This window comes from Priapulus caudatus, unplaced genomic scaffold (genome assembly GCF_000485595.1).
Source record: "Priapulus caudatus unplaced genomic scaffold, Priapulus_caudatus-5.0.1 Scaffold1211, whole genome shotgun sequence".
Lineage (NCBI taxonomy): Eukaryota > Metazoa > Priapulida > Priapulimorpha > Priapulimorphida > Priapulidae > Priapulus > Priapulus caudatus.
In genome coordinates this window covers 43,921-64,655 of record NW_014578272.1, presented here as the reverse complement: position 1 = coordinate 64,655, position 20,735 = coordinate 43,921, and the positions used below count along the sequence as shown (strand labels likewise).

The window sequence follows — 20,735 nt, the reverse complement described above, 5'->3', positions numbered from 1 at the left end:
CGTGCGTGCGTGCTGAGCCCGTGGAGCGTGCGCCCTAGTTGCCGGATACATTCGCGCTGTGTTATCTGTGCTTATGTTGTAAGTTCCGTATGTATTCGTGTATGATCTAGCTCGGTTTGAATTGTGCAGTGTGTGTGTGTTGTGTTTTGTGTGGGTGGTGTGTGTGTGTGTGTGTCGTGTTGTTGTGAGTGTGTGTCTGTGGTGTGTGTGTGTATGTGTGGTGTGCTGTGATTGGTTGTTGGTCGTGTTTTTTTGTGTTTCGTTGGGTGTGGTGGTACTCTGTGTCCCTGTAGGTTTGTGTGTTGCCGTTCAGCTCAGTAGGCATGCGCTGCTCAAGAAGTCCACACATCTGTGGTCTTCGCAGTGCTTGGTCTGGTTCGCTGTGTTAGTAGGACTCGAGTAATACTGTGTCGTTTGTATGCCTCGTGTGCGAGGTAAAGGATATGTCGTGTGAAGGCTTTCTGGTGCGGTAAGTCTTATGTGCGGCGATGGTAGCTGTGTGCGTCGTGGTTGCTTGTGTGCTGTGGTGTTGTGCGCTGCGTGGCTGGCCTGGCTGGTGCGGGCGGCCTACCTGTGCGTGTGGTCAGTGGCAGGTCTGGCGTCGCGAGGTTAACCGTTCCGGCTCGCGGCGCCGATCATCACTGCACGCCTCGCAGTCTCATCGTGTGGCGCTGCTGTTATTGCCGGTCATAACCGTGGCTCCGCAGCCGGGGACCGAATCCCCGGCCGTGTGAGACTTGAGGTTATACAAACTTGATTTCATTACCACTGGGACGGATGCCGGGACCCAGGAGGGATCTTGAAAATACACCTCGGACCCCCCGCCCCCCCCTGTCCGCAGCACACCAGTCGAGCCGTGCCCCCTTCCCGAACCTCCCCCCCCCCCTCGCCCCTCCGTACCCGCGCCACCCTCTGCCCTCCACGCCGCTCGGGGCCTTGTTGAACCACCTCGTGCTACAGTGACCACCCCCAGGTGACCACTCTGCCCTCGGAGGTCGGCGTGGGCGACCCTCCGAACGAGACGCGGCGCTGCAAGCCTCGTGCGGCTCACGGTGACCGTCGCCCGCGGCACACACGCGTCGCCGGACAGCCGCGCGTGAATGCCCTGCGCACTGGCCTCCGCTCACTTTGCGGAACAAGCGTCAACAGCGGTGCGCGGGGTTCAGCTATCCACCCCCCAACCCCGCCCGGGCCGCCTCCTCCTTGCCACCCGGCCCCCCCTCCTCGCCCGCGGGTCTGCTCGGTCCGGCTTCCGCGCTCTCCGTCTCCGCTGCCCCGCGGCGGCGGAGCGATGTAGAAGGTGGGGCCATCCCCTCATCCCTGACATCGCACACGAGGATGAAGAGGGGGGTCCATTGCCCTTCATCGGCGGCGGACGACCAACCGCTCGGCGTGGGATAGCGCGACACCTGTCGGCGGGGCGTTTCGCCGCCCACGGGGGGCGTTCGCCGCGGCGTCCGCGTTGCGAAGAAGCGTCGCCTCGCCATCCTCCCAACGTGCGAGGCGCGCTGACACGCCGTCTTGTCGCCGGCACCCGCGCGGGTGGCCGCCCCACCGGCGCGGACCTCAGGCAGGCAGGCGCCGAGGGTGCGGCCGACGGCCCCTCGACCCGGTCGCTTGGTCTATGGCCCGCGCCCGGCTCCATATCCCTCCCCGCCGGGGTGCCCGCTGTCGACGTGGGCACTTGGTGTGGCGGTCGTCTCGCCAATCTGGCTCCCCCACCCCTCTCAACGACATGGCAAATTTCGATCGCCGCTGCGCCGCGGCGACCGCACGTGGTCGACTCGCGGTTGTTGTCGGATGCTGCGCGGCGACCCCCCTGTGTGAATCCGGCGAGATTTCGGGCGCCGTGGGCGTCTTCAATTTTGCCGGTCGTCCATCATGAACCGCGGATTACTGCTCGGGTGATAGTCTTAGATTAGGTCAAGATCTCAGACGGCGCGAGGAAATAAGATCCGGTCTTCTTTCTACGTTCCTTCTGCTCTTCCCTTCGAGGGCAACACTCTTGGCTTGAAGCTCTCTCGAACTTAATTTTATTCAACTTAGCGGCCTACCTCAGCAGCCCATGCAGGTAAAGAAATACTGTTTAGGGAAGCCCGAGTTCGATTGGAGACCACATCTGACAACACTTGAACCACTAGGGTTCGGCCAATACTTCGGCAAAAGACTAATGTCCTTGCACATTTACGATGAAAAATTTCAGGGAATGCATACAGAGCAAGGCACTCCACCCCAGAGTACGGCCGCCACCATGAAGCATGTGTACACTATTCAAGTGCTTAATGCAGCCCATGGTCTACTAAAATAAATATATACTACTATATATAATATATATATATATATTATTCTCACCAGAGACATTATTATTTTGTGATGAATATGGCCATTTTAATATGGGGCTAGGGGGTATCTCAGCATAGATTTATGTAAGAAATTGTTTTAATAAATTAATCTAATATTAATTTAAAAATATTCATAAATAGATTTTAGTATGATCTGTGGTCTTATAATTAGGAGAGCAGCGCCTAGCAATGTATAGAGTGCAAACTTTACTATATCACGTTATAGAATTTATCGTATATAGAATCATGATAGATCGATTGATCCGATATATGGTGACCCGCTCCAGCAAACCAGGATTAAGTAGGAATTTACAAATTGAGATATGTGCCATATCTGAATTAGATCACTTTAATTGCGTTTAAAATGATATATTATATTTGGCTATATACTAAGGAATTGACCGATCTATCAGCAATATTGAAGATCGGAAGACCGACTTACTTCCAGAATGATGCGCTTTTGAGATAAAGGTTCCCGGGTAAGGGGCCCGTCGCGGGGATAAGTGGTCAGGGGCCGTCTGAAGGGTGCCGTCGTTTTTTTTAAATATTTTATTTATTAAAAATGACCATAGCAATATCTAGAGATATCTGCAACGCTATATATGCGCGGATAATATGCACTTAGAAACTTAATTTTTGAGTAAAAATGCTAATTTTTGTGCGGCAGGTAGGATTTTCGCATTGACCATGTGTGCGTTGCGTCATTACTCAAAAACAATGAACTTGCGAGCTGTAGTCGCGTATTATGCTGGAGCGGGTGCACAGCGAAAATTAATCATAAATAAAATTATTAATATTAATTAACAGTAAAATAAATTTCACTAAACGGATATTTCATACCGATATCTCATACGGCGTAAAAAACGCTATAACCGCATTGCATATTATAAACTGATATATATATGTATTTCTAGGGCATTGCATATTATAAACATTAATATATGCATTTCTAGGCATTGCATAATTATTATAGAACATGATTATATATGTATTTCCTAGCATTGGCATATTATAACACTATATATATGCATTTTTATATATAGATATAGAATAGATGTACATGCGTGCTCAGCGCCGGCGGCGATGCTGCTTCGGGCGCCGACAACGGCTCAGTCGTGACGTTGCTCGAGGTTGGGGCGACTCCAGCGCGAGCTCGCGATTGTCCAGCCGCGAGAAGGTCACACGACGCGTCCGCTCCACCCGCTCCGCCGCCTGGTGCGAAATGGCAAAACGCTGCGACTGAGCGAGAAGAGTTGCAGGGCAGCGACAGTTGCGCTACCAGAGGTAGGTTGATAGATGGAACTTATGTGAAGTCTAACCTGAGTTAGTGGATACTCTTATAGAATGGACGCCTGTCTATAAAGACTATTTGATACAGACTATACTCTAGACGGCGAGCCCTCAAGACAGATTTGTTTATGTAGGTGAAGTAGTTCGAGATAAGTATGTTCTATACACCGTTATACATACTATACTATTATACTATACTATGCATACTATATTATAGCCACGTTGGTTAAATTTGTAATCTATAGTTCATATAATATAGAGTAGCCTAGCATGCATAGTACCATGGGTGAATGATGACAATTTTTTTTACTATTCACCCCTGATAGTACTGTTTGCTGCTAATCGCCCATCCCGGCAGCATACTTTATCGTTCAGCTGCTCCGGTGCCAGCGGGTATGCTGATGACGGCCTGCCGGGCGGCGATTCCGCACCGCCACGGTGTGCTCTTCAGACCACCTGCCCTGTCCCCGACCGGCGGGGTGGGGTCGTGGCCCTGGCCTGGAGTTGTGCCTGCTGGCGTAGAAGGTGGCGGCACGATGCGCCTGCTTTTTCAGCTGCCCAAGTATTGACTCATTGCCAGGCAGCGTAGTGAAGAGCTTGTAGCTTCTCTTTCTGTTTGTGCGCGAGCAGAGAGAGAGGAGAGCGATGACAGAGAAGAGAGACGAGAGAGAGAAGAGAGAGAGAGAGAGAGAGATGAGAGAGAGAGAGGAGAGAGAGAAAGAGCGAGAGAGAGGGCGGAAGAGCGGTGGAGAGAGCGGTTGCGAGAGAGAGAGAGAGAGAGAGAGAGCGAGAGAGAGAGGAGCGAGAGAGAGAGAGAGAGAGAGAGAAGAGAGAGAGAGAGCGGTTGAGAAAGGGTGAGAGAGAGAGGAGAGAGAGAGAGAGAGAGAGGCGTGAGAAAAGAGATGAGAGTGAGAGATGAGAGAGAGAGAGAGAGAGAGAAAGGAGAGTGAGAAGAGAAGACGAGAGTTCGTGAGAGAGCAGAGAGAAGAGAGAGAGAGAGGAGAGAGAGAGGAGAGAGAGAGAGCAGAGAGAGAGCAGAGGGAGAGCGGTGAGAAAAGAGAGCAGAGAGAGAGAGAGAGAGAGAGAGAGAGAGAGAGAAGAAAGAGAAGAGCGAGAGAGAGAGAAAGAGCGAGCGGAGAAGGAGAGAGAAAGAGAGATGAGAGAGAGAGAGAGAGAGAGCGGAGAGAGAGAGACGATGAGAGGGCAGAGACAATGAGAGTCGGGGATTAGATAAAGTAGAGGGTGCTAGACGTAAATTAATACATTAAGTAGCAGTAAAAATAACATATTAAATATATATACATGATACAGTAATTCGCAGATATTCCGGATCTATATATAAATAAATAAATTCGTCATAAATAATGTTAGCAAAAACACGAAAACGGGAGTAACAAGAACAACAACAACAACAGGTTCGCCCCCGCCCCCGCTGTGCGCGTCCCCTCCCCTCGCCACCCCTGCAGACCTCTTGCTCTGCTTTGCTCTGCGCGACGGGGTGGGCGGGCAGGCAGGCACGGACGCCTGCAGGGAGAAGAACGGTCTGGTGATGAGTCGGCGCGAGGCAGACGCCCTCGTACAGTGCCCGTCGCCATGTTGTAAGCGGATCGGGTGCGATGTAGGCGCATCGTCGGCAGCACTGCGGGTTCCGGAAGAGGCCGGATAACGCATGGCGACGAACGTTCCAGAAGAGGCGCGTAAACCATGCGCGAGGCAATGTTCGCGGCAGAGGCGTATACCATTGGAGAGATGTTGCCGGAAGAGGGCGTTACCATGGTAACAGAGTTTGTTCCATGGGGAACGAATGAAAACGGGCAGGAGGTAACCACGGCGATAAAAGCAAACAAGGAGGGTAAGTGGCAAGTGAATGGAACACGGGCGGTCACCGTGGCGAAATAAAGACTGGGAGGCTCACCGTGGCGACCGATGAAATGCGGCAGGTATGGTATACCGTGGCGATGAATAAAACAGCGGGGAGGGTCACCGTGGCGATGGAATAAACATGGAGAGGTCACCCGTGGCAGACGAATAAATGCGCAGAGGTAGCCGTGGGATAAATAACATGGGAGGTCAGCCGTGGTCAACGAATAAATGCAGGCAGGAGGATAACCGTGCGAAGAATAATGAAATGCAGGCTGGACACTAACACAGGCACAGAATCAAGAACGCGGGGAGGCAACCAGCGGATATCGCGAGTGGTGAAACGCGCGGGCGGTACCGCGGCAAACGCGGGTAACCACGGAGACGACGGCTTGCCTCAGCCTGACCTAAGGTTGATGACGTGAAGGGCCGGACGATGCTGGCGATGCCGTCTGGCGCAACGCTGCGTACGATGCTACTCTGGCCTCCCGTGCGCGCTCCTGGCGGTCGGCGATGGCGCGATCGTCCGCCGGCTGCTCGACTCACTGTCGTCTGGCGGCGGGATCGGCCGCGCGGCGGGCCGGCGTGGGCGGCGTCTGCGCTGCCACGGCAACGACTGTGAATAGAGCGCGGCCACTGTCTGTGATTGCTTGCAATCATCGCCCGCCCACAATGCGTACTAGCAGATGAGCAACATGTGTACAAAACAGGCATGCACCGCTAATAATGCCAGCCTAATCCTCACACACACACACATCCCAACCGACACACACACCATCGGCACACTCACGCCACCAACGCCTCAACCCCATCCCACCCCCCTACACGCACACACGGTGCGCACGCACGCACACAGGCCCTGTCCCACATGCATGCACACACGGCCCGCCCCCCCAACACACACAATGCAGCACGCACCACAACGCACAAACGACACAGCGCCCTTTTCCCACACACACGGCAGAGATTTCAGTGCGGCACGCACGCACCACACGCCGCACCACATGGCATGCGACACGGCGCACGCAGCGCCCCCACACACACACAATCCCCACACACGCACGCACACACGCCACACACGCCCTTCCAGCACACACGCACGGGCACGCACGACGACGCCGCCTTTCCACACGCGCACGCACGAACGGCAACGCACGCACTCACCACACGCCTTGCCGACACACGACGGCACGGCGACCGCACGGACACGCAACTATAACTTGCCTAAAGTTGCTGCACGTTCTTCTTATGATAATTTCTCGTTTACGTGACCGGCTTAAGTCAACACGTTTTGCCAAGTATTTACTATCGAAACAATACATATAAGCACACTTATAATCGTATCTATTATATATATTATAATATATATATATGTATATAGGCAATCTTTCTACTCGAAACAATACATTTTATGATATATATAGTATATATATATATATATATATATTATAGTATAGGGCAATTTCTATCGAAGCAAATACATTTATATAGTTTTATATTATTATATATATAGTATAGGCAATATATTAACGAACATATATAATCTAATAATCATGAGCGACTGGGTAGCTTACGGTCGGCGGCGGCGGCGGCGGCGGCGGACGCGGCGACGACGACGCTGGTATCGCTCTCCTGCGCAGTCTTCCTCGTTAGCACCTGCTGCCGACCGTACCTCCTCCGCCGCGGCCTCCTCCTGCTCTTCTTCCCGTCTGCAAACTGGGGGTGACCGACGAGTTAGACGGGCGCCAGACTCCCGCGCCGCGCACCGCGCTCGGGCCGACGCGGCGGCTGGCGGCGGCAGTCTACACGCGAGCGCGGGGGAGGAGTCTCGCAGAAATAGGAAATGAGTTAGATACTGATTTCCTGTTTAGACTTTGCAACGTCAAATGGGAAAACAAACTAGCGGTATGTACCGTGATTTCGCACGCACCTCCTTCTCGTCGATCACGGCTGCAGCTCCTCCGTGAGTTTTTCTCTCACGCGCGAACCCTCTCTCTCTCGATGGACGGACGGAGGAACGGACGGACGGACGGACGGACGGACGGACAGACAGATGGAGGAACGGATGGATGGACGCACGGATCCACGGACGGACGGATTCACGGATGGATGGACGGACGGACCCACGGACCCACGGATTCACGGATGGATGGACGGACGGACCCACAGACGGACTCACGGACGGACAGACGGACCTACGGACGGACGCGCCAAAACCTCGCGGCCGACGCGTCGAGAGACGACACGAGAGTTCTGAAGTTTCCGCCGCGGACCTCTCTCTCTCGCGCGCGCCGGTGAAAAACCGCCCGCCTAACGGCGCGGACGCAACGCTGAGCGGGCGCGCGCAAAAACCGCCGCCGCCGCCGCCGCCGCCGCCGCCGCCAGGTCCGAGCCGGCCGCGGGCTGAATAATGCATCGCCTCCTGGAAGCTGCGTCGTCAATAATGCAGGGGCGCGTCGTACAGCGCGAGGGAGCGCGAGGCGGAGGCGTTGAGCGGGGGAGGGGGGGGGGCGTGGTCGCGCCGCGCCGCTTCATTATATCAGGAGTCTATCAATATATATATATTGATAGACTCCTGATTATATATGAGTGCAGAGATTTGACTGTACGGCCAGGTGGAGAGAGGAAGAGGGAGAGATTGAGAGAGAGCGAGAGAGAGAGAGAGAGAGAGAGAGAGAGAAAAAGAGAGAGAGCGCGGAGCGGTAGGTAGACAGAGAGGGAAAGGTAGTGACAGACAGAGAGAGACAGAGAAATAGTGTGTTGAAGAGAGAGAGAGAGAGAGAGAGAGAGAAGAAGGAGGGAAAGAGAGACACAGAGAAGTGGTTTAGCTTACCTTGGCAGCCAGTCCCAGGTAATGCACAGGTAAGCCATCAGACACTGAGCTATCCGATCCACCATCATCACTGCAACACGAACAGCAGCCGCACCGCTAATCACGCCCGTTAACACCCAGCATAATTACAGCCGAGCATACATTTTAATTAGGCTAATCAATAATGAACGAGCGCTGAATATTTATCACCCCCGTGACGCAATATGTTTACACTCGCCCGCCCGATTCGGTCGCCCCGAGCAACGAGGAAAACAAAACACAATAGCGCCTGCTATATTATCGCTGAAATGCCATGTTGGCACGTGACGACGAATCAATCGGGTCGTGGTTCTGAACTAACGACTCTGTCGGTACTTTGCACAGCGTCCACTAGCTGGACACAAAAGGCCATGCTTCCACGCCTCTCTAATACCTAGGCCGAATAATTCTGTCTCAGATAACGTTTTATATTTTGGATGCGTTATACTGAATTGGATTTGGATTTGGATTTGGATTTGGATTGGATTTGGATGCGTTATTTAGATGCGTTATGCGTGATAACCCTCACCAAAATATAAAAAAGGTTATCTGGGACAGAATTATTCGGTCTACCTAATACCATGCTCATGCCCCCATAATACTTACACTCCGAATTCGCTGAGAATGTACATTAGCAACTATATATAACCATCCTGAACGCGTGAAAAAAAAACAGAATAAAGTTATTTAATAACAGCAATTTGGGAGAGTGAACACATTCGGTTCAGCACAAAACACACGTCCTCCAAAATGCAGTACAAAGTGCCATAAATAACTTTGATTAAGAGAGACCCATATTCTGAAATTAAGAATTAAGAGACTTAAAAAGAAATCCCCCGCAGCCATCGAAAAAGGTGTTCCGAGAATCGCGGGGTCAGCCGGGACGAATCCCCGCCGGGCCCCGCCGTCGGGATTCCCACGCTCCCCGCCGGGTCTCCCTCGGAGGTCGGCGGTGCGACATCAAACGAGACGCGGCGCTGCAGCCTCGTGCGGCACGGCGACCGTCGCCGCGGCAACACGCGTGCGGACAGCGGCGCGTGAATCCCTCGCACCGGCTCCGCTCCTCTTGCGGGAAGCGTCAACGGTGCCGGGTTCCCGCTATCCCGGCCGGGCCCCTCCTCCTTCCCGCCCCCCTCCTCGCCCGCGGGTCTGCTCGCGTCGCTCCGGCTCTCCGTCTCGCTGCCGGCGGGCGGCGGAGGATGTAGAAGGGGCCATCCCCTCATCGACTGCCACAGAGGATGAAGAGGGGGCCATGCCCTCATCGGCGGCCGAGACCAACCGCTCGACGTGGGATAGCGGCGACACCTGTCGGCGGGCGTTCGCCGCCAGGGGGCGTCGCGCGGCCGCGTTGCGAGACGCGTCGCCGCCATCCTCGCTGCGAGGCGCCTGAAGCCGTCTTCGCTCGCCGGCCCGCGCGGTGGCGCCCCCACCGGTGCGGACTCACAGCGGCGGCCGAGGTGCGGCGACGATGCCGGCTCCCTATCCCCGCCGGGTCCCCCGTGTCCGAGTGCGGTCGTCTCGGCAATCTGGCTCAACGAATGGCATCGCGCCGCCGGCACCGCAGTGTCGACTTCGCGGTTGTTGTCGGATGCTGCCGCGGCGCCACCTGGTGGTGAATCCGGCGAGATTCGCGCGTGGGGCGTCTGCAATTTGCCGTCGTCCATCATGAACGCGGTTACTGCTGGGTGATAGTCTTAGATTAGGTCAAGATCTCAGACGTGCCGAGGAATGCGATCGGTTTCTTTCTACGTTCCATCTCTTCCCTTCGAGCAACACCTCTTGGCGTGGACTCTTGAACTCTCTCGAACTTAGTTTTATTCAACTTACCCCTTACCTTCAGCCAGCATGCAGGTAAAGAAAATCTGTTAGGGAACGAGTTCAGATTGGAGACCACATCTGACAAACTTGACCACAGAGTTCGGCAATACTTCGCAAAGACTAATGTCCTTGCACATACTGGCGAGTACTGCTTTCAGAGTACGCCCCACCACGAGTATGTGTACACTACTAAAAGTCTTAACATACTCTTGATATATATATATATATATATACATTTACGATAATATTTTGCAGGGGATGCATACAGAGCAGGGCACTCCACCCAGAGTACGGCCCTACCATGAACATGTGTACACTATTAAGTCTTAATGCACCCATGTTACTAAATAAATATATATACATATATATATATATATATATATATATATCTCACCAGAGACATTATATTTTGTGATGAATATGCATTTAATATGGCTAGGGGGTATCTCAGCATAGATTTATGTAATAAATTGTTTTAATAAATTAATTAATTTAATTAAAATATTAATAAATAGATTAGTAGATCTGTGTTTATAATTAGGAGAGCGCCCTAGCATGTATAGAGTGCAAAACTTCTACTATACACGTATAGAATTTATCGTATATAGAATCGTGATAGATAGATAGATCGATATATGTGACCCGCTCCAGCAAAACCAGGATTAAGTAGGAAATTCTACAAATTGAGATATGTGCATATCTGAATAGATCATTTAATTACCTTTAAAATGATATATCATATTTGGCTATATCTAAAGAATTGACCGATCTACAGCAATTTGAAGATCGGAAACCGACTTATTCCAGAATATGCAGCTTTTGAGATAAAGCGTTCCGGGTAAGGGGCCCATAAGCGGTCAGGGGCCGGTTTGAAGGGTGCCGTCGTTTTTTTTTTTAATTTATTAAAAATGACCATAATAATCTAGAGATATCTGAACCTATATATCTAGATTAAATATGCACTTAGGAACTTATTTTTGTAAAAATCTCATTTTTGTCCAGGTAGGCCATTTTCAGCATTGACATGTGTGCTGCTCATTACTCAAAACAATCACTTGCGACTTAGTCCGTATTATGCTGGAGCGGGTGCACAGCGAAAATTAATCATAAATAAAATTATTAAATTAATTAAAGTAAAATAAATTATCACTAAACGGATATTTCATACCGATTCTCATACGGCCGTAAAAAACGCTATAAACGCATTGCATATTATAAACATGATATATATGTATTTCTAGCATTTCATATTATAAACATGATATATATGCATTTTTAGGCATTGCATAATTATTATAGAACATGATTATATATGTATTTCCTAGCATTGGCATATTATAACACTATATATATGCATTTTTATATATAGATATAGAATAGATGTACATGCGTGCTCAGCGCCGGCGGCGATGCTGCTTCGGCTGCCGACAACGGCTCAGTCGTGACGTTGCTCGAGGTTGGGGCGACTCCAGCGCGAGCTCGCGATTGTCCAGCCGCGAGAAGGTCACACGACGCGTCCGCTCCACCCGCTCTCGCCGCCTGGTGGCGACAATGGGAAACGCTGCGACTGAGCGAGAAGAGTTGCAGGGCAGCGACAGTTGCGCTACCAGAGGTCAGGTTGATAGATGGAACTTATGTGGAGTCAACCTGCAGTTAGTGGATACTCTTATAGAATGACGCCTGTCTATAAAGGACATATTGTGATACAGACTACTCTAGACCGACCCTCAGAGACAAATTTGTTTATGTAGTTGAAAGTAGTTCGAGATAAGTATGTTCTATACACAGTTATACATACTATACTATTTACTATACTATTGCATACTATATTATGCACGTTAGTAAAATTTGTAATCTATAGTTCATATAATATAGAGTAGCCTAACATACATAGTACCATGGGTGAATGATGAAATTTTTTTTTAATTATTGATGCCTGATAGTACTGTTTGCTGCTAATCGCCCATCCGGGCAGCATACTTTATCGTTCAGCTGCTCCGGTGCCAGCGGGTATGCTGATGACGGCCTGCCGGGCGGCGATTCCGCACCGCCACGGTGTGCTCTTCAGACCACCTGCCCTGTCCCCGACCGGCGGGGTGGGGTCGTGGCCCTGGCCTGGAGTTGTGCCTGCTGGCGTAGAAGGTGGCGGCACGATGCGCCTGCTTTTTCAGCTGCCCAAGTATTGACTCATTGCCAGGCAGCGTAGTGAAGAGCTTGTAGCTTCTCTTTCTGTTTGTGCGCGAGCAGAGAGAGAGGAGAGCGATGACAGAGAAGAGAGACGAGAGAGAGAAGAGAGAGAGAGAGAGAGAGATGAGAGAGAGAGAGGAGAGAGAGAAAGAGCGAGAGAGAGGGCGGAAGAGCGGTGGAGAGAGCGGTTGCGAGAGAGAGAGAGAGAGAGAGAGAGCGAGAGAGAGAGGAGCGAGAGAGAGAGAGAGAGAGAGAGAAGAGAGAGAGAGAGCGGTTGAGAAAGGGTGAGAGAGAGAGGAGAGAGAGAGAGAGAGAGAGGCGTGAGAAAAGAGATGAGAGTGAGAGATGAGAGAGAGAGAGAGAGAGAGAAAGGAGAGTGAGAAGAGAAGACGAGAGTTCGTGAGAGAGCAGAGAGAAGAGAGAGAGAGAGGAGAGAGAGAGGAGAGAGAGAGAGCAGAGAGAGAGCAGAGGGAGAGCGGTGAGAAAAGAGAGCAGAGAGAGAGAGAGAGAGAGAGAGAGAGAGAGAGAAGAAAGAGAAGAGCGAGAGAGAGAGAAAGAGCGAGCGGAGAAGGAGAGAGAAAGAGAGATGAGAGAGAGAGAGAGAGAGAGCGGAGAGAGAGAGACGATGAGAGGGCAGAGACAATGAGAGTCGGGGATTAGATAAAGTAGAGGGTGCTAGACGTAAATTAATACATTAAGTAGCAGTAAAAATAACATATTAAATATATATACATGATACAGTAATTCGCAGATATTCCGGATCTATATATAAATAAATAAATTCGTCATAAATAATGTTAGCAAAAACACGAAAACGGGAGTAACAAGAACAACAACAACAACAGGTTCGCCCCCGCCCCCGCTGTGCGCGTCCCCTCCCCTCGCCACCCCTGCAGACCTCTTGCTCTGCTTTGCTCTGCGCGACGGGGTGGGCGGGCAGGCAGGCACGGACGCCTGCAGGGAGAAGAACGGTCTGGTGATGAGTCGGCGCGAGGCAGACGCCCTCGTACAGTGCCCGTCGCCATGTTGTAAGCGGATCGGGTGCGATGTAGGCGCATCGTCGGCAGCACTGCGGGTTCCGGAAGAGGCCGGATAACGCATGGCGACGAACGTTCCAGAAGAGGCGCGTAAACCATGCGCGAGGCAATGTTCGCGGCAGAGGCGTATACCATTGGAGAGATGTTGCCGGAAGAGGGCGTTACCATGGTAACAGAGTTTGTTCCATGGGGAACGAATGAAAACGGGCAGGAGGTAACCACGGCGATAAAAGCAAACAAGGAGGGTAAGTGGCAAGTGAATGGAACACGGGCGGTCACCGTGGCGAAATAAAGACTGGGAGGCTCACCGTGGCGACCGATGAAATGCGGCAGGTATGGTATACCGTGGCGATGAATAAAACAGCGGGGAGGGTCACCGTGGCGATGGAATAAACATGGAGAGGTCACCCGTGGCAGACGAATAAATGCGCAGAGGTAGCCGTGGGATAAATAACATGGGAGGTCAGCCGTGGTCAACGAATAAATGCAGGCAGGAGGATAACCGTGCGAAGAATAATGAAATGCAGGCTGGACACTAACACAGGCACAGAATCAAGAACGCGGGGAGGCAACCAGCGGATATCGCGAGTGGTGAAACGCGCGGGCGGTACCGCGGCAAACGCGGGTAACCACGGAGACGACGGCTTGCCTCAGCCTGACCTAAGGTTGATGACGTGAAGGGCCGGACGATGCTGGCGATGCCGTCTGGCGCAACGCTGCGTACGATGCTACTCTGGCCTCCCGTGCGCGCTCCTGGCGGTCGGCGATGGCGCGATCGTCCGCCGGCTGCTCGACTCACTGTCGTCTGGCGGCGGGATCGGCCGCGCGGCGGGCCGGCGTGGGCGGCGTCTGCGCTGCCACGGCAACGACTGTGAATAGAGCGCGGCCACTGTCTGTGATTGCTTGCAATCATCGCCCGCCCACAATGCGTACTAGCAGATGAGCAACATGTGTACAAAACAGGCATGCACCGCTAATAATGCCAGCCTAATCCTCACACACACACACATCCCAACCGACACACACACCATCGGCACACTCACGCCACCAACGCCTCAACCCCATCCCACCCCCCTACACGCACACACGGTGCGCACGCACGCACACAGGCCCTGTCCCACATGCATGCACACACGGCCCGCCCCCCCAACACACACAATGCAGCACGCACCACAACGCACAAACGACACAGCGCCCTTTTCCCACACACACGGCAGAGATTTCAGTGCGGCACGCACGCACCACACGCCGCACCACATGGCATGCGACACGGCGCACGCAGCGCCCCCACACACACACAATCCCCACACACGCACGCACACACGCCACACACGCCCTTCCAGCACACACGCACGGGCACGCACGACGACGCCGCCTTTCCACACGCGCACGCACGAACGGCAACGCACGCACTCACCACACGCCTTGCCGACACACGACGGCACGGCGACCGCACGGACACGCAACTATAACTTGCCTAAAGTTGCTGCACGTTCTTCTTATGATAATTTCTCGTTTACGTGACCGGCTTAAGTCAACACGTTTTGCCAAGTATTTACTATCGAAACAATACATATAAGCACACTTATAATCGTATCTATTATATATATTATAATATATATATATGTATATAGGCAATCTTTCTACTCGAAACAATACATTTTATGATATATATAGTATATATATATATATATATATATTATAGTATAGGGCAATTTCTATCGAAGCAAATACATTTATATAGTTTTATATTATTATATATATAGTATAGGCAATATCTTAACGAACATATATAATCTAATAATCATGAGCGACTGGGTAGCTTACGGTGCGGCGGCGGCGGCGGCGGCTCGACGCCGGCGACGTACGACGCTCGGTATGCTTTCTCGGTCCTGGAGCGTCTTCCTCCGTTAGGCACCTGGCTGCCTGACCGTACCTCCTCCGCCGGGCCATCTTCCCTGCTCTTCTTCGGCCTCTGCAAACTGGGGGTGACCGACGAGTTAGACGGGCGCCAGACTCCTGCGCCGCGCACGCGCTCGGGGCCGACGCGCGGCTGGCGGGCCGGCAGTCTAGACGCGAGCGCGGGGGAAGAGTCTGCGCAGAAATAGGAAATGAAGTTAGTATACTCTTTCCTGTTTTAGACTTGCACGTCAAATGGGAAAACAACTAGCGTATGCACGCGTGATTTCGCCACGCGACCTGCCTTCTCGGTCGATCACGGCTGGCAGCTCGCTCCGGGAGTTTCTCTCTTCGACCGCGGCGAATCCCTCTCTCTCTGCTGATGGACGGACAGATGGAACGGACGGAAAGGGACGGACGGCGGAGCGTTCGACAAACAGATGGAGGAACGGATGAATGGACGCACGGATCACAGACGGACGATTCACGATGGATGAGCGGACGAAACCAGCGGACGGATTCACGGATGGATGGAGGACGACCCACAGACGGACTGCCTCACGGAGCGGACAGAGCGGACGTACGGACGGTACGCGAATGCCAAAACGCTCGGCGACGCGTCGAGAGACAGGTGAGAGTTTCTGGACAGTTTCACGACCGGCGGACGCTCTCTCTCGCGCGCGGCGCCGGTGAAAACCGCCCGGCCTAACGGCGCGGAGACGCAACGCTGAGGGCGGGCGCGCGCAAAAAACGCCGCGCGCGCCGCCAGCCGCCGCGCCAGGTCTCGAGCCGGCCGCGGGCTGAATAATGCATTCCGCCTCCTGGAAGCTTGCGTCGTCATAATGGCGGGGCGCGTCGTACAGGCGGCGATGGGAGGCGGCGGAGCGGATCGATTTGTCCGTCCATCCGCGCGAGGCGGAGGCGTTGAGCGACGGGGGAGGGGGGGGGCGTGGTCGCGCCGCGCCGCTTTCATTCTATCAGGGAGTCTATCAATATGATATATATCGAATAGATGTCCTGATTTATATATGAGTGCTGTGACGAGATTTGGCACTGTAGCGGCAGGTGGAGAGAGGAAGAGGAAGATTTAGAGAGGCGAGAAGGAGAGAGAAAAGCGAGAGAGAGGGAGAAGGAGAGAGAAGAGAGAAGAGAGCGAGAGAGAGAGAGAGAGAGAGCGGAGCCGTGTTGCTTGGGTAGGTAGACCAGGGAGGGAAAGCGTAGTGAAGAACAGAGAGAAGGAGAAATAGTGTGTGGGGCAAGAGAGAGAGAGAGAGAGAAGAGAGAGAGAAGAAGGAGGGAAAGAGCGACACAGAGAGTGGTTTAGGGCCTTACGCTTGGCAGCCAGTCCAGGTAATGGCACAGGTGAATGTCGCATCAGACACTGAGCTATCCGATCCACCGATCATCACTCGCAACACAACAGCAGCCGCACCGCTAATCAGCCTCGTTAATCACCCAGCAATAAATTAGCCGAGCAATACATTTTAATTAGGCCCTAATCAATAGATAGAAGCGAGCCGTGAATATTTATTCAACCCGGTGACGAAATAGTGTTTACACTCGCGCGCGCCGATTCGGTGCCCGGCAACGAGGAAACAAACACAGCAATGAGGCCTGCTATGTTATTCGCTGAAATGCCAATGTTGGCACGTGCCGACGAATCAATGGTCGTGGTTGCTGAACTAACGATCTGGTCGGTACTTTGGCACAGCGGTCCACTAAGCTGGAGCACAATAAGGCCATGCTTCACGCCCTCTCTAATCACCGTAGGGCCGTGAATAATTCTGTCTCGAGATAAGGTTTTATATTTTGCGATGCGTTATACTGAATTGGATTTGGATTTGGATTGCGTTATGCGTGATAACCTCACCAAAAATATAAAAAGGTTATCTGGGACAGGGATTATTCGGTCTACCTATAATACCGATGGCTGCATGCCCCATAATACCTTACATCTCCGAATTCCGCGTGAGAATGTACATAGCAACTTAATATACGACCATCCTGGAGCGTGAAAAAAACAGAATAAAGTTATTTAATAACACAGCAATTTTGGGAGAGTGAACACCATTTCGGTTCAGCAGCAAAACACACGTCCTCCAAAAATGAGTACAAAGTGCATCAACATTTTGATTAAGAGAGGCGCGCATATTCGACATTAAGAATTAAGAGACTTAAAAAGAAATCCCCGCAGCGCATCGAAAGAAAAAAAAAAGGGTTGCCCCTCCGAGAACAGAATCTGCTTGTGTGAAGTGTTTTACAATCAGGTGTGCAGGCGATGCGGCACATTTGTGGACGTGCAGCGTCACGTGCGATTAGATTATATAGTAATATATTTATATATATCCATATCAATTATATATATGGACATATTATCACTATATAGTATCTATCCCGACACGGGTGTATGCGCGCGCGCGCACACAGACAACGTATTATATATACTATATATATATATATTTGTGGTACGCCTACGATCTAAGGTGTCCGGTGTTGGGCGGTACGTTGTGGTGAGTAAGTATATATGTACTGGGTGCATGAAGGATAGCAGCAGCTGGGGTGGTAAAGCCGGCGCACACGTGAGTAATTTACTCAAGTAAAATGACGATAGAGTCAAAATACTACGCGTAATCTTATTCAGGCGTCGGCGCCCAACGTGGAGTAAAACTTACTTACAAGGGAATAAGTGATGATGGCGATCCACGTGACTGGTGGCGCAAGCCAATACTGGGGGCACAAAGATTTAAACGCATGCGCTGTGAGTATACCAGTGTTGAGATAAATTTGACTCAGCGCGGTGCGGGCACACGTTGAGTAAATTAAATGACGGCACTGAGTCAAAAATTATTAAACACGTACGGTTTGATATTGAGTAAAGATGACGCAGTGCGTCAAATTACTCACGAGAATCGCGCACGCAGCACGTGAGTAAATGACTCATGCGGTCCATTTTACTAGAGTAAAATTACTCACGTGTGCGCCGGGCTTAAGCGACCTTCCCACAACCACGTGACAGGCGTGCCGCGTGCACTGCTGTTTACTGATATGTGCGTCTAACACAAATCTCTATCACTAGGACTGAGTTGATTGAAGTTCCCACGCCGTTCTCAAGGTACGTGACGTTCGAATTGATCAAAGACGTGAGATGCAGAGATGCAGAGATGCAGAGATGCAGGGATGCTGGGATGCAGGGATGCTATCGCAAACGCAAATCAAGTACAAACCTTCGAACACTGCCACGTGAGTGTATCGGTGGAATTTTCAACGAGGCGGATGAAAAGATGAGATGACAAGATCTGATGAGAACACGAGAATCTCAGTGCATCTAACGTCGGCAAAGTGCGTGGGGTGAAAGATATGTGCTGCCGGGTGCTGCATTCCAGCATCCACCGCCTCCCTAGCCTACGTGAAGTGCAGCCCACATGCGTACACGAGTGACCTATAAAGCACTAGGCCCGTGCTCACCGTGGGTCAAGCGGTCAGTCACCATGGGTTGAAGGCTTACCATGGGTCAAGTGAGTCCCTATTCGATTGCCTGGAGAAGTGGCCGAACACGGCTTCGCAACAACACGCCGAGAGGCGCCACCTGGTGACAAGCGCCGCTTCCGTTCGATGACGAGACATTCGCGGGGCGTCACTCGCTCTCCTCGGCTAGACGCACTGCGCAAGCAGGCGGAGCGACATCGGTATTTGCCAGAAACCGACATTTTTAGACGATCGGACGGCAATGGCTTCACGCGACCGTCGGACGGTGGCTGGTCGGACCGTTGTCAGACACTGCTGCCCTCTAGCGGGCTGCCCACTCTCTCCAGCACAAACACCAAACCCGCCCATCTCTCTTCGTGATTCACTCGCCGAAGTTTCACTTGATCGCCACCAGATGGCGTAAGCACGTCGAAAATTTCACTCGTAGGTGTGCGCACTGAGACGTGCAAGCCAAACTTTGATGACGCGGCGCATGACCTTGATCGCGACCTTGATGACGCCGCAAGGTCGATGATGATGATGATGTCACTCGTTGTTTGCGATAATGGTGCGGACGATGTTTATTCCGCCTTCACGTCGGTTGAATTTTGTTTTTTTACGTTGATTTGACTAGATAGATTTTTGGACGTTCTGATGACGGTTGACAGTGACAGAGTGACAGTTGAGGCTATGTACAACCGCACGCACGCACGCACGCACGCACACATGCACGCACGCGCACACACGCACGCACGCACGCACGCACGCACGCACGCACGCACGCACACATGCACGCACGCACGCGTGCACACACACACAAACATATACGCATGGGTGATAGTGTGAAACAGAAAGATTTTATAGGGTGGAACAATATACAGTGACGAAGATGAAGATAACTCAGCACCAGCGCGCACATGTACACAACATGCACGCACGCAAACACTCACACACGAACGTGGTGCATAACTCAATGTATCACTTAGCGAAAGCCACACATGTGACGCACACACACACTCACCATGTGACCAAGCACGCACACACATACACAACACGCACGCACACACAGACACGACACACGACAACACACACCACTACCTACAAGCACAGCTACCAGCGGCAAAAAGGTGAGAGCGCATCCTCCCGCCCCTACGGCCACCCTACCGCCAGCCCACCGCGCAGCTATTAGTGGGGTTTCGCAACGTATCAGTCTGGGTTGGGCCTGAAGTAGACAGATTCAAGCAATAGCACGTGGCACCTTCCTCATTGTCTAAAGACCTTGTCGATCGCCATTGTCATACTGAATGGATATAATTGGGGAACAAATTCCCATCTAAAACTCACGGGACCACAGCCAATCTATCACCAGCGCCCACTCTCTCATCTTCTCTCGTCTCCTCTCTCTCTCTCTCTTCTTCCTCGTCTCTCTGCTCTTCTCTCGTCTCTCTCTCATTCTTTCTCTCATGCTGTCGGTCATCTCTCTCCTCTCCTCGTCGTCTCTCATCTTCTCTCTCTCTTCTCTCCGTCCTCCCTCTCGTATCTCTTCTGCTCTCGTCTGTGTTTTACCTCTCGTCTCTGTTCCTCGGGTCTTCTCTCGTCCGTCATCTCTCTTCGTCCTCTCTCTCTCTCCTCGTCTCTCTCTTGGCGCTCTCCCACTCCTCTCTCTCTCGTCTCCCTGCGTCCTCCTTCTCGGTCTCTCCTCTCTTCCTCTCTCTCTCTCCCATCCTCCGATCTCGTTCGTCTGTCGACTCGTCTGATCACTCTCTCTCTCTTCGTCTCTCGTCTCTTCTCTCTCCTCTCTCTCGCTCTCTTCTCGTCTCTCTCGTTTCATCGATCTTCTCGGTTTGTCTCGTCTCTCGATTCGTCTCTTCTCTCTCTCTGCTCCGGCCGTCTCGTCGTGTTCTCGTCAGTTCATCTCGTCTCTCTCCCTCGCTCATCATCTCTCTCTCTTTCTCTCTCTCCTCTCTCCCTCTTCTCTCGTCTGCG

General features: G+C 52.0%; 1 protein-coding gene across 1 annotated transcript in view; it reads right to left on the bottom strand.

Annotated features, from left to right (window-relative positions):
* Window positions 1-5,967: 5,967 nt before the first annotated feature.
* Window positions 5,968-20,735, bottom strand: part of LOC106815823 (cytosolic carboxypeptidase 2-like) — a 36,114-nt gene continuing 21,346 nt past the window's right edge. The window contains exons 17-19 of the mRNA XM_014820341.1: window positions 8,326-8,395; window positions 7,092-7,208; window positions 5,968-6,171 (exon numbers count right to left, since the gene is read on the bottom strand). Coding sequence (XP_014675827.1) covers window positions 5,968-6,171; window positions 7,092-7,208; window positions 8,326-8,395 — 391 coding nt within the window. The remainder of the gene's footprint in view (window positions 6,172-7,091; window positions 7,209-8,325; window positions 8,396-20,735) is intronic.